Source organism: Leptinotarsa decemlineata, unplaced genomic scaffold (assembly GCF_025532065.1).
Source record: "Leptinotarsa decemlineata unplaced genomic scaffold, Ldec_3_MD MMD2_tig00026361_RagTag_RagTag, whole genome shotgun sequence".
NCBI lineage: Eukaryota > Metazoa > Arthropoda > Insecta > Coleoptera > Chrysomelidae > Leptinotarsa > Leptinotarsa decemlineata.
Genome location: NW_027412704.1, coordinates 599903 through 615289, shown reverse-complemented (window position 1 = coordinate 615289; position 15387 = coordinate 599903). Strand labels below are relative to the sequence as shown.

The following is a 15387-nucleotide window of genomic DNA, read 5'->3' as shown; positions in this document are numbered from 1 at the left end:
TGATCATACGGATTGTGGAAAGGAAACAGGGTGAAAATATAAAATAAAATCATCGAGCACTGAATGCTTTATTGAAAATAGAAATATTTACAACAAAATCATTACCTAAGAATGACAATTCTAATAGAATCAATATAGCCTTATTTTTACTATAAAGACTCGGATTTAAGAACCGCACAGATCATTTTATAATTCAAAATATATAGAAAAGCAATTCCGAAAACATGTAAACAGTTCAATGTGTTAAGGACAAATTAATGTCGCACATCTATTGGTTACAGAGAAATTAACACTAGTCTAAATGAATGATTATAAAAAAGGCCTTATTGACGGATTTGTTTTGGTCACTAGTTTGCAAAACCTTCCATTAGAAATTTTATTGTTAAAGAATGTGTGATTGAAACTGGACTGCCTTTTTTCTGAAAGACCTTTTAAATATAACAGTCATCCATTTTACTAATTGACAAGGATCCTGAAATTTCTTTGTTGTTCAAGTACTTAGTTCATTTCCACGCGACAACATCTACTTGTTTTTCTTTCATAAAAAGCTAAGTCTATTGAAACTATACCATATTTTGACTTGAAATTATTCCAAATTGTTTGAAATAATTGCATTCGCTCGTTGAAATAGTTCCTCCAATGACGTCACATCTGTCAAATATTGAAATAATCCTGAAACCGTATCCAAAGAATGTCTCAAAGAAATAGTGGCAGAAAGACTCTCATTGATTTTCACAGGCGGACATAATGATATTATTTTATTTGTGATGATTGATATATTGGATGCATTCTCAACGATATTGCTAATGAAAAATGAAACCATTCTTTATTTCTCATTTTAAGTGATTAACAAACGAATCATTACAGAGTCTTTTGGTGAGATACTGACAAACTTTCAAAAGCAAACATTTCTGCGATGACGTTTACAAAAGTATAAACGGAGTAATCTCAAAATCATTAAAACTACATAATATGGATTGTGATTTTTTTCTTCTTCCATATTTGTTGGCCTCAGCCAACAGGGCTATCTACCGATAGTAAGTTAATTTGTATCTAGCATCAAATAGGGCTCACCACGCCATTGTTTGTTTGAAATTCAAATTCTGGCTTTCAAAAACAAAGAATCTTCAGGATACAACATACACCGCCTGCAAAGTACTCATACAATTACGCTTCAAAAGCACATACTTCGTTTACAATTTCTCACAGTCTCATCTCGCACAATACAACGCCATCCAAGTTTTCTTGTTGTTAACCTATCAACATAGTCCGAAAGTAAGGTAGAGATAGAGTTTTTAACTATGAGTATCTGAACCATTTGAAGGAAATCAAATAGATGTAACATTGGCAGTGCATATTTATAATTTACACACAATTAGGTCTATTTTCTCTAAACTTCAAGCTCAGAAACATTTATTATAGTTTGTTTGTCGTGATAGCGATACAGTCTGTATTTATACATAAACGTGGGCGATTCCATAAAAGTAGCGATTGATATTGTAAGGGAAACAAATATGGTATAAAATCTTCGATAAAGGTGACAAGCGTCGATAAAATGAGATTTTATTGCTTCTTCAGCTGAGTTGACAATGTATTTCTTCTTCAGACTTGAAGTTGCAGCTTTGAAGCGAATTTCGTCAATATCAATTCAGCACTATTCATAGAATCCTGCCCTAATAATCATCTCGTTATTTTATATTGCAACATTTATATAATTCATTTCCATAAACATTTACCTCATCAAAAGATGTTTTAAATATCGACACCTTTTTTTGTATAAGTATTCAAATAGTCAGTCAGTCAATCCGAAAAAATACATAACTCTATTTACTACAACAAATTTTAGAATGTTTCTTATGTCACACAAACGCGTATGCTGTCTATTTTCGTATATTATATCTTATACAACGGTGAGTATTTTAGAAGATAGTATTTTCGACCAATGAACGGGTTCTTTGGTTACCACATATGTAAATATACAAAGTTGAAGAGGTTTCATTTTTAGAAACCACAAAAAGTGCTCAGCAAAGAGTTCGCTCTTTGTATATTCAATAGAAATATGAAGCATTTCAGTGCTCATAAACAGTTTGTGTGAAAGCATTTTTCATGAGGTACTAAAAACTTTAAAACGGTGATTTATACTAAATTCTACTATAAATATATACTGTCAGTAATATTAACATTTATACACATCCACACATATTTACATCTTAAGATTACAAGCGAAATTCCATATGCTTGTCGTAGTGACACCACTCTAGGCATTGAACATAGATATTGGTTGATTCTCCTCTGAGAATATCTAAAAATTGAGATTTTGATTGGAACTGCATGATTTGGAGTTTTTGATTTCTTTTGGGAGCTCAAAGTTTATCACAGGATTCAACCATATGCCGGTGTGTTATACCTATCTCGAGAGCAATTGTTTTGATTCAAGTCAAGGGGTGGTTAGGAGATCAACGAATTTTTTGAGTCGATTATTCACTTTATTTCAGAGAGAAAGGTCCTTTAGACCATCTGCTGAGATACACAAAGCATGAAAAAACCACAATTGAAAGAGGTAAACATTGCTAACATCATGAAACAGTTCAAACTGACATTTCAAAGATATACGACTGAGCAAAGATGAAGCTCAGTTACAAACGAACAAACTAGGTTACAAACGAACAGTAGCTACTTTTTTGAAATGAGGTTCAGTTTAATATGACATTAAATGCCCACAAATATGAATGAAGTTTATCTTCTGCACAATTGTAACGTGCCTGTTCAGAATATTCGCGAATGCAACATATATTTTTATGATCACCATCCAAAAGAAAGTTCATTTGCAATTTGGTGTGTTCGTTTGTATTTCGATCGTTTGTAACCTCATTGTAACTTTTTTATTCTGTGCTTTCGGTACTTTCCATGAAACTGAATATTTTTGGTGATTTACAAGTTTTAAATCGGGTTGGCTTTTTTAGAAAATGTTAAAAATTTTCAAGATGTAACTGTACTTTACATTAGGACCAACCCTTTTGCACACTTTCATGCTATATGTATTTCAACATTATTTTAAAATTTGATCGTATATCTCATTATCACCTATCCCGTATATCATCAACACAATTTCAAGAAGCGAATTGGAATGTAAGGACACTAGGTAGTAGAAATATTATTTGATGCATCATTATATTTCGCAAATAATTAAATTTTCTTATTAAACATCTGAAATTCGATATTAACATCAATAGATTTTATCAAATAAGATATTTGGAGTATTTACATCTGAAATGCTTCAATTTTTGATGTACACTGTTACATCTCAATTAGAAAATCCTAGTAATTATTTGTCTTCTATCAAAAATATGCCAATAGGTACCAGCGGATGGTAACTGATCATTTGATTGAATTTTTATGTGAATCTAGTCACCCCGTGTTTCTTATCAGCATATTTCATCGCATTAGAGTCGTTTCCATATTTATTTACAAAACAGATGATTTCATATCGAACTTAGTTGAAATAACGAGTTACTTTCCGAGAGTATGGTATAAGCTTGTATGAATATTTAAGCACTGAAAGATCAGTTGGAAAAAACGTGATTATGAAAACTGGAGATAACTCTTCATTTTCAGAAAGTATTGCATATGAAACAGGAAAAGTTGATATAAAGAGTCGTAGACAGTATCAGCTAGAAATGAAAAAATATATTCAATAATCGAATCGACTACAGGTCAGCCCGAGAAAGACCGACGAAGAACGTTAGTTTCTAGTCGGTTTTTCCGAGACACCCCGTGTCATACACGGACAACTCTTTACAAAAACCCTGTATTTGATCAATTTGATGAATATCATCCCACTAGCGACGAAGGTTTTAAAGGAGGAGGAATTTGGCAACGAGGGTCATCACGAGCTGCGGTCCTATCGCCGTAATCGAAGCTTTGCTCACTTGTATGTCGCCTTCTTTGAGGAATGGCGCGTCAATGACGTGGATGATGCCGTTGGTGCATTCGACGTTTGGTCTAAACACAGGAATTTTTTCTCCTTTCCAGTTGATTATGAATGCTGAAGAAAAAAAAGTTTATTTAAGGACTCGAACATGATTTATTGTGTGAATTATTGACGTCAGCGCCCCTATGGGATGACTGGCAAACTAGAAGAAATGGCGCGAAAATTTAAAACTACGTTTTTGTGAGAATTACTCGAATTACATTATCAATATTACTAGCATACCTACATCAAGTAACTGTTGAGATGAATTGCTTGATTGCAATGAGTTTCTCGTATTCTAGCACTGTATATGCGTTTGATTGGTAGATGTCTACTGTTTTGTAGTTCACATGTGGTATGAATGAAGTTGCTAACATGTGTTGTCAATGTGGAATAAATAAGAAGAAGAAGAATAATTAATAACAGTGCGGAATTATGGAGGGTAGAGATAAGGAGAACCGTCTCTGTGTGTGGAAAAGTGTCCGTTAGTGCTAATTAAGGGTGGCGCTACGGTAGCAACGGGGTAAATATAAAAAAATGCGCTGGAGGGTTTTTGAACTGTTATTTACTGCTTATTCAATGCGTGATTTGGATGTTCTTTCAGTTGGACCTATGTAACCTTTGTTGTTATTAATATGCATGCTCAGGTTGTTATGAGTTTTACAGGAGCTGAGATCGTAATTTATCGTAGTGGAAAGTGACAAAATATAGTTTCCAGATATATTTTGAAACATCCATATTTCATGTGTAGTGTTAAGGAGATGAAGTGATACTTTTTATTGAGAAATACTCTGGATATTCTGGAAACAAGAAGAAGAAACTAGCCTACTACCACTACTACGATGTTTAGCAATTCTGTAGCATTACTTTCAACTTATTAACTCTGTGTACGGTGCATAAAATACGAAAGCGTGATTTTATTTGTGCGCACTGGACAGAACAGAACTTTAATTTCGACTGGAATATTCAAATCAGCAATGTATTCGATTATTTACTGAGAAAACTAGACTTTAATTTGATTGAAGGATAATCCTCATTCTGGCAGATGTAATTTTCACCATGCCGCATGGTAATGAATTCTGATTCGTGTGGAGTATGTAAATTAGTTTCGATTCATTACGAAGTTCATGGCGACAATTCGTTACGGGAACTAAGAATAATAATTATAGATTAATACAGGGTGTTGACGAATGTATTAGACAAATCGTAACTTCTGGACCATGATCTGACATATCAGGAGGCTCAAGAATGATCGTTTATAGAAAAAACGCGTTTCATATGGTTTAAATGAGGTTTGTTGTTCACCTAGTATATTGCGTTTCTGAGACGCCCGTTACATCTTTCTTATCTATAAAACGGATCACATCCAGCTACTACAACACTTTCCTGACCTATGCGCTCTTTCTCAGACGCAAATGTCAATTCCACATTTGAAATATACAAGGTATTTCGAAAACAATATGTTCTTGGAACATTTCATTTGGAAAGTACCTAAATACCCAATTTTGTTCCTTGGCTTCGAATATTTTGTCGACAGATCAAAATCATTGTGGACGTATTTAATTATATTGAATAATCGAAGTTCCATTATCTTGGCATTCAAAACAACCCACATCAACTTCCAGTTCGATTTTAGTCGGTTGACGAAAATGAATCTGCTCTTTGTGATATTGAATTCTATTCGTCGATAATATGTTTACCATAATCCAATCACACAGCGCCAAAGATAATTTGATTCAGAATTGAATCTGAGATAATCTAGCAATCTGCTGAAACGCAATGAAAATTCTATTCGTGTCTTATACGCTTTACCGCGATTTCATTTGTACACAGTCGAATTTAAAGTGGATATTTGAACGAAAACAGTTACACAGGAATAACTTTTTAGCAAATTTTCACGATTTACTTACTTGTGTTACCGGATTCTGGGTTAACTGATGGAGAAAATGAGAAAAATATGAAATCAATAAACTTAAAATAAAATGAGTTGAAGACGACTTGTCATTACTTTTAATTCATTTGATGGGCAATAAACAAAACATAGAACTGAAAAAAGGGTAAATGTAACTGGAAATAAAAAACATTTCCTCCTGCACATTTTTCAAAGCGATGAGATAATTATATATATTCTCAAACAATATTCATTGATCCATTTAGTTTCTGCTTGATAACCAAAACTCAGTATTGAATAGGAAGTAATTGATGATATTTCTTTACTTCTTGTCCGAGGCTCTGCGATATGTTTACATCTGGTTCATGAGTTGATGAATACAAGAAGTATTTTCATTCCACACTACTCAACATATATCTGATTTCTGCAGATATCAGTGATCTTCAGAGGATTCCCTCACAACCAATATACTTATTGACTTTAGTTTTCCTTCCAGTTCCTTTTCCACCTCAGTTTATCCCTTACTTTTCATTATCTTCCTCACCATTTATGTTTTCAACAATTGAAGAAGTATAGTTTCCATCCTTCTATCGATTAATCTTATTCAGATTTGTGGAGTCCTATCATAATAGTATGTACTTTGTTCATTCATCAAATTTGCTTTTGTTCAAATTTTGTAGCCCTTTAAAGTTTCTGTTGACATTTGAAATGACTGAAATAATTGTAAAAATAAATAACTTGATTCAAAAGAGCAACCAAAACATATTTGAAGTTGATTTGGCTGTTTGTTTTCACCTCTGAAGCGTATTTTCTTTGTCCTCGTAACATGAATCTTCATGGAGGGTCAGATCAAATCTCTCTTTTATTACCATTATTCTCATTCCGTTCATTTTCTTTTTGAGAGCCATCCTTTCGAGTGATCAGTATCCATATGTGGAGAAAATACGGCTATTTTTTCCATGCAGGTACAAAGTTTCTGTTTTTTTCATAATTGCATTGTCTGCGAAAGTACTAGAATCAATTATAATAATGAAAGCTGCTGAGTATTAAATGCTTCTTGATCTTTGTGTGAGTTGATGTTAGAACTATTGTAACCCATTCGGTTTTGCTATCAAAAAAAAAAATTGTACCAAACTTGCTTTTGCATTGTTTCACAAGTTGCTTATAGACGTTGAGATGTATGAGGTGCGTTATGTAGTCCGAATGGCATTCTAAAGAATGCGTTTATTATCAGTTTGCATTCATTGTGATCACCAACAAATCAAGCAATTCACTCGACGTTAGTAGCCAATATTATCTGAAACACATCAAATTCTGTCTGATGTAATTTTCGATAGACGAGTTGATTCGGAATTGTTGATGGGTTGTCAGAGTTGGAACAATTGTTTGGCTAGGCAAAGCTTTCCCATTCAGCTTATCTTCAGTGTCAAATTCTTGGCGACAAAATATTATGCGAATGTTATAACTTTGAACGTTGTTAACAGATTCAAAATCTATGGAGGAAAAAATGAAATGGAAATGATGATATGTTGAAGTTATGACAATGAGTATAAAAGACAAAAAAATGTAAGAAGGCTAATTTGTAGAGCAAACAAAATATTGTGACTTGAAAATAAATGATTAAACGACTGAAAAATAAGAAAGAGATTTCAAATCAACTCAGTTCGTTTTAAGGTGACGACTGATGACATCACCAGATATTAAAATTTTAATGTTTCATAATTCTACCATGAATTTCAACAAACAAGATATTAGCAATTGTAAAAAATGTGTAGCCAACGTAATTAAATACTGGAACCTGTCGCAATCGAAAAACTCATCGACTCGAATGAAATACTCCCCAGTCAATCAGTTTTCGTTTTCATTAGCCCCGAAATCCCAGAAATACTCACTGTTATCCTGACGTTCCTCTACAAACAACTTCAGGGATCCCCTCATCGTGGGTAATTCAACCTCCTTCCTCTGGCCGAACGTCCCGAAGGTATTGCTTTCGTTCGTCATCCGCTTGATTCGTTCCATTGTGTACGGTTCGTCAGAGATAACCAGGTGGCGTTCCAGAGTGGCAGTTGCCTGTAATTGAAGAAATGCGGTTCATTAGTAACCGCAAGAGCCCATCTTCGAAATGGGGTGGTGGAATAATTTAAGAGAAGTAAAAGTTTCAAGAGATCCAAAAGCCTCCTCTACTAGTTGTTAATACCCAAATTTTCTTTCATTATATGAATATGACAACCCAGGATGATCTTCGGAGGTACAACGGCTGATATATCCTGTGGACATTTATGGGATTGTTAACGAGAATGTATGAGGCACAAATGGATGATGTGCTATCAAATCTTTCAATGTTTCCCGTTATAAATTTTCCTATATGGATAGTGGATTTGATTACTTGCTGGACATTTTACAAAGAAGAAAGAGGATATGATTTTTACTCACATGATAGGCGTACTCCTTCATAAATAACGTCTTGATGGCCGTTGGTAATGTCACTTTGGCATCAAACCAGGCTTTGTCTCTTGGAACGAAATATGTGAATTTTTTCGTGGTGTTGACCAGCTGGTTATTGAATCCTTGTAGATTTCCCAAAGAATATGTAGCTCTGAAATTTTAAAGAGAAAATCAGAATGAACTAGCTATATATCCGTCATTGTTGATAGTGTCAATGATACGTTACCAGATTCAATGAACTCATCGTTCTTTGCACCACTGAATTTGGGACTAACATTATTGTTTTCCAATATTTTTTCCAGACCAAACACTGCATTCTTGAATGAGTTAATAGGGGTGAAACTGTCGCTACTTACTTGAGCATGGGGTCGTTCCTCAACTTGTCGAGGACGGTGGAGTAGGGCACCCCGAGAACTCGATCGATGACGTGGATGATGCCGTTGGTGGCGGCAAGATCGGCTTGGATTACTGTCGCGTTAACACCGCCTCCTTCCACTGACATGGTTCGGTTTGGACCAGAAGTCAGCACGTTGAAGTACAGCTTCTTGCCCTTGCTGAGGGTTTGCGCCTGGAAGACCTGAAGAAAAAAAGGTTCTTTAACTAACTTCATCTACGGTGGAATCGGATATAAAATCACTCAGAGTAACACTGACGGGAAAAAAATTAAAGAATGTATTCGCAAATTCTAGACTTTCCAAAAAGAGGATGATTCAGAGTGTACAGTTCTCTCATATGAACCGAAATGCGCCAAAAAATCAGTTCGAATTAAAAAAAATCAAATATAAAAGTGTCTTTCAAGACTTAGTACACTCCATTAACGAGTGTAGGACAAAACAAAAGATAAGGTGATGGAAAAGTATGAGAATTTCGAAATAAGCTATGAGGATAGCGACTAGAAGTATGTTGGTCATACTGAGCGAAGTATAATAACGCGTTTGAAGGAACATATTTCACTTAGTCGGTTTCGTAGACCAGAGGAGTTTAGTGTTTCAGCGAACAACCAAAGAATACGTGGAAAATAGTTAAAATTGTTGACATCGGTACATCCGTCTCATTTCAAATATCTAATTGTTCATACTCTCCCATAATAATTAGAAATATTAGGGTGTTCCAAAAGTTCAGTCCATTTTTATGAGTCTACTTCAATCTGTAATATCTCAACGGAAACTCATTCAATTCAATCGAAATAAATCGAAATACTAGCTTCCATATTCTCATCCATATTCTCATATTGTCAACATTGCAGCCCTCAAGTTTTTTTCCACATAATTTCAAAGAATTCGGAACCCATCGTTTACTTCCTCCGCAATGCACAATGATTACTCGCGATCCTTTGTTTGCAGGCATGTTAGGCGTACATATTCTCCATCACTCCATCCTTTCGTAACTGTGTCGTGAGTATCACACCCAGTTTCGTCCAAATAGAAAATTTGCCGTTGTTCTTGTCTATATTTGATTATTTGTTCTAAGTATTTGTTACGCAATTCCACTATTATTCTGCATTCCATAACTAATTGACATTTGTTTATTATTTAAAATCTAAATCCTAGTTTTTTATCCAATTCTGAAGAGTTTTGTCACAGCAGCTCACGTTATAGCCGGAAGTATTCAATTTCTTCTTTATGATTTCAGTTGTAGGAATCTCATTGCTTTTGTAACAGTCCTATAATGTGTTTTTCAATGATTTTATTAAATGAACATCTAAAGATTTTGGTAATCCCGCATCACATCGCGCCTTACGTTCATAAGATTTGTTTTTGACTATTTTACGTACAGTCGAGAACGGAATTTCGGTCAAATCTGATGTCGCTTGTAATAGTTTGTTTCCCTCGAAACCAAACTTGAGATGTAGATTCATATATACATTAAAACATACTCTGTGTGCTTCAATATTCAAATGCATCCGAATTTCATTCACTGGTATCTCTTTTTCGCATTGTTCACTATCGCTATTGGAATCATTACGATCAGTTTTTTTGACCTTTGAGAGTGCCGGCAACTTTAAATGTGCACAATATCGTTTACTTCGACTATAACAATCATGTAAATTCATGTAATCAAATCGTTCTGTCACGTTAAAAGTATTATATTATCCATTACTATTTTGGAAACGGTCATTCGTGTTATTAGATACCTATCAGGAAGTTCATAGAGGGAACTAGTATGCAAAAAATGAAAAAAAAAAGATGATTTTAACAGAAATGTCGGTGAGAGTTTCACCTCGATTGACAGTGACTAACGACCGTGTCTAAATTAAAAGTCCGCACCGTACAGATAAGCTGTAACGTGACTCTAATCCCTTTCATGCGAGACCCAAACAAAAACGGAAGAATTATGGCATTTTCCATGAAAAGATAATGCATAATTGAAGTAATTCCATCAGCTGAAGCCACCTAAGGGACGATAAATAAGCACCGAGAGCTAAAAAGTTCATCCGTTGAAAAAAACGACCGCAGAACGTTACCGAAGGTCACACATCAACAAAGGGATGTTATTTATAGGTGACCCCGAAAGAGTTTTTTTCATTAGTTCCAGGTTGATATTCGGAAGGATGAGTTTAGTCTGCAGGAAACATTTATTAGGTCTATGAAAAGTCCACAAAGGCAAATATCTATCTTTCAAGAATAGCCTACTATACCAGTTTCAAAGTTTGAAATGATGGTCAAATGCAATGTGGTGTGTAGAAAGCTATTTTATTAGTTTTCTAGAGCAGGGGTCTCCAAACTTTGAAGCCTTCGGGCCATAATGATTTTTTCAGTTTGTTCCAAGGGCCAATTTCTGCCCTTAACTATATTTCTAGACTAGGATAGTCGCAAAGTGCGTGACCTAAGCAAACTTACGTTTTTTTTGCACTTCAATTATTATTGTGTATTGTGGCACTTAACGACGTCTAATGGCGAGTAGTGGTACTATGTACTATCTTTTTCAGCTACCCGCTAGGTGGCATTAGGCGTAATTAAATATTTGTAATTACCGTATTGGTTCGAGAAAGTTCTGGTTCTAGCTAGTGTATTCCGATAACCTCGAGATGGCAGTAATAATTGCATATAAAAAGGCTAGCGGCGCAACTGCGAGTTAGTCTGCGTAGGAAAGGCGAAGGAAGCGAAACTGTCTATTGTGAAATAAAGTAACACCCGTCAATAAAAGTATTTTGATTTGACTTATTGTTTTTATGTGTGATTTGTTAGTATGGAAAAGAAGCAAAAAATCGACAGTGAATGCAGAACGTTCCAAGAAAAATGGAACTTTCAGTATGTTGTGATTGAGTGCAGTAATAAGGCGCTATGTTTAATTTGTAATGAAACCATAGCTGTTCTCAAAGACTATAACATTAAACGACATTATGAATCGAAACATCTTCAAAGTTACTCCAAGTATACAGGAAGTTTGCGGAAGGAAAAATTTGAAGCTTTGAAACGCGGACTCAAATCGCAGCAAACTTTGTTTACCAAAGCGAATACTGCACAAGAGTCTGCAACTCGCGCCAGCTTTCGTGTGGCTCTTGAAATCGGAAAACGTGGCAAACCATTCACCGATGGAGAAATGATAAAAGAATGCTTGATTGCAGTAGCCGAAGAAATATGCCCCGAAAAGGTAAATTTATTTAAAAGTGTCAGTTTGTCAGCAAACACCGTGGCTCGGAGGGTGCAAGACCTGAAGGTATTTTTGATTCATCTGTGAACCAACAACTATCTGCTCTCGATAATAATAGTCGCTTTGCTAACGGCAATATCGGAAATTATGGAACATCAACAAATCTTTGAATATTTGGAGCTAGTGGGTGACAAAGCATACATGTCTACATTTTTTTTTCTGTCACAATATCCCATCAGCTTGTGACTATGGATGATGCCCTTTGATGAAATCAACTCAAACAAAAGTATGTATCTATTTCAATGTCGAAATATCTTGAAACCTGAATGTTTTGATTTTGAACTATCTATTTCCATTTAAAAATTCATTTGAACATACAAAAGCATACTTGTGATGCACTGTTTGAAACGTTTGGTGTAGTAATGAATACTGCTGGAGTTTTTTACCAACACCAAACCGTTATTTCAACATCTCGACACGTGTTTCGATCACCAAGTGATCACCTTCAAGAGGAAAATCAAAACTCTTGAATAACTATGTCAATTGGTGAGTTTATCGCGTTCAGACAGGCATATATGGCAGTTTACCTAGTTTTTCCAAATAATCAATTTCAATTTACACTGAGTTCTGAGATTATTGGCATTTGATATTCAATTTTGATATCTCTGTCCTTTGTATATTCGAAATGAACTCATTACTTTCCGCTCGCTCCACCATATCTTTGTATTTTGATCTAATTCGTTCACGGCTCCAAATATCCCTATAACGCAATTTGACCTCAGTTCACGGCAAAGATCTAATCAAATACTCGTACTGACTGTCACTGATCCTTTGTCATTGGATTAACTGCCCTGTATACATAAGAGGAGCAGCTAATAAGCGTTTCATCTGCTGTAACAGTGTCCCTTGTTAATTATGTACCTATCTATTGAGCATTTCGCCATATCTGTTCAGTCAAGCATCAAGGTGGGCTTCGAAATAATTGATTAGGAGACATTGTGGTTGTTGTATTGAAATGTTTTGAACGAATCTGGAAATATGGCCAAAATAAGCCTATCGACCGTTTTTTCGATGGTTATTTCTGTAGGTTACGTAGAGGAGCATTGTCATTATAGTTAGCTTAGTTTGACCAACATACTTTTTTCACAATCCTCACGACTTATTTCAAAAATCCCAGATTTTCCACCCAACAGTTGTTGAAGTGTATAATTCCGTTTCCTGTTATTCTCAGCTATTTCCTTGATAACTTCTTCCCGATGTCGTACCGTTCTTTGTTCAAGAAGGACCTACACTTACCTTGTTATGACTTTCCTTGGCGATCTTGTCTACGTAGAGTCTATCATCGACGACCAAGTGTAACTTCAGGATCTCCAAAAACCTTTTGTTGTCACTCAAGATGCTGTTCAGGACAAGGTCTCCTTCTAGGGCTTTGTTGCATGGTGCGAACAGTGTAATGTCGTGAGACCTTTCCAGAGTTTTCAAGAAATCTTCTCCCCCAGGTCCAGCATCCTTGATTGCGCTGAAGAAGTTGCTGAGGATTTTTCCGTCCTGTTCCTGCCGGAAAGAGATGAAAAAAACGTTAGAGAAACATAGTTGGGGTTAGGTAATACAGAAGCTGATGGAAGCGCTAATCTATCTATATAAACGGAAGAGCTATTGATGTTTGGTGTTTGAGAATCGTGTGTTACTTTCTCTGGAATATTTTCAGTTCATTTACTACACTTATTGTCCTCCAGTGCTCGCAATGAGAACTGGGGAGCTTTCCTGCAACGAGATACTGCAGAATGCTAATTCTGCTATGAAGAAAATTATTGATGTTCCAGTAATCTGTGATTTGAAAAAACGACAATGTCATTTTCTGTAGTTGATATTGCTGGAGGAAGAGGAGTTTTCTCCACAGTCGAAGACATTCGAAGTTATCCGATAGAAGTGGGTGAAACCAATATGGATGTGAAGCTGTACGAGGAAGCTGCAGATACATAGACTGCATGTTCAGAGGAAGATTGGCATAGCAAGGGGCTGTCCTTTGAGTTATGGATCCGTGTAATTAGCACGTTGAATCTTCTTCGGGTCCACAGTGAATATAAAAACCTGAGCTATGCGTACGGTATAGTCATTCTAGCCCAGGGAAAATATATTAATATAATATGAGGACGAATTAAGCACGAATTCAAAATGGGCTAAGAAATAAGGGTCCAACATTAACCAAGTCGACTATAGGAGCATTCACGAAGAAGATCGAGATAGAGGGTCTCAGACTTTTGCAACTTTGAGATGAAGAGAAACAACAGTTGAGTTAGATTGAATATCTGAGAACATGTCGATGGAAAAATGTGAAGCTGGCATTGATGTTGGACAGGTGCACCTAAGCCAATACTTTTAGGCTCAAACTAGATATGGTGTGGTGACTTAACTCGATGGTAGTTGAACCCATGATATGTCCTTTTAGTTTGGTTGCCGAAGATGAAACAAGCTACTGTTCAAGATGCCTATATACTGACTTTTGCTGGGATTCGCAAGCTGGTAGAAATAGTTACCAACTCTATTTATTTCAGACCTTGCCACCAGTAACGACAGAATGGAAACCAAACAAATTCCTCGGGCAAATATAAAACTTTCAACAGAATTCATTTAGAGATTACCGCCTGCATATATCACGAGCATCTGCAGAACTGCCGAATTAGTTTTTAATGAACGAAAACATCGTGCTTTACTACGGCCATATTTTTTAATTCTTTGAACGCTCCCTAGCATTATTTATGCATATTTAAATCCACCCATGCTGCGTTATTGGAGAAAAAGAACGAAAGCGGAATATAAAAATGTTGGAATATACACTGGCTGGCGCGGGAGAAGTTCCGCTACTTTTCCACGAATAAAAAACCAGCGGCTGCTGGATGTAAAAAAGATCTTTTACGGGTGTGGTTGATGAGTTCGCTGCGAGAAAAATTAACACACGGTCAAGTTCATGAAGAATGTGGCACCCTTGAGGGACATAATTTTATACATTCACAATGATATCCGAAATGCCATACTTTTGAATATTTTTTCTATGAAATTCTTTGATAGTTTACTTCAAATCTTTGCAGCTATTTGAAAATAAACAATTTTGTCTTAAAATAAGTTCATCTCAGCAACGACTTGTTCATACACCACTGAAGATGTATGCCACTGTTGCAGAAGACGAAACGTTTGGACTACAAGTTCCTTTCGACTACGGCCTAATAGCTGGGATTTTGTTCCATCTAACATATTGGAATCGCAGAGACGACTGCATTGCCCAGTTGATATTCCATAATGGCCTTTTTTATATATCAACGAGTTTGTCGTCAAAACTGCCTCATGTATAATGATAATGCTTCACTTCCAGTGAAATCCAACATTGTTAGAAGCCTTCAACAATACAAATATTTGTATGAATTGAAAGCGGTGTATTTTCAGGAGAGATTTTATGGAGAAGAAAGGTTTTGGCTATCTTCTTCTCCAT

General features: G+C 35.6%; 1 protein-coding gene across 1 annotated transcript in view; it reads right to left on the bottom strand.

Annotated features, from left to right (window-relative positions):
- Positions 1–51: 51 nt before the first annotated feature.
- Positions 52–15387, bottom strand: part of Fas1 (fasciclin 1 Fas1 domain-containing) — a 191427-nt gene continuing 176091 nt past the window's right edge. The window contains exons 8-12 of the mRNA XM_023156487.2: positions 13197–13454; positions 8663–8883; positions 8295–8457; positions 7754–7931; positions 52–4045 (exon numbers count right to left, since the gene is read on the bottom strand). Coding sequence (XP_023012255.2) covers positions 3855–4045; positions 7754–7931; positions 8295–8457; positions 8663–8883; positions 13197–13454 — 1011 coding nt within the window. The 3' untranslated portion in view covers positions 52–3854. The remainder of the gene's footprint in view (positions 4046–7753; positions 7932–8294; positions 8458–8662; positions 8884–13196; positions 13455–15387) is intronic.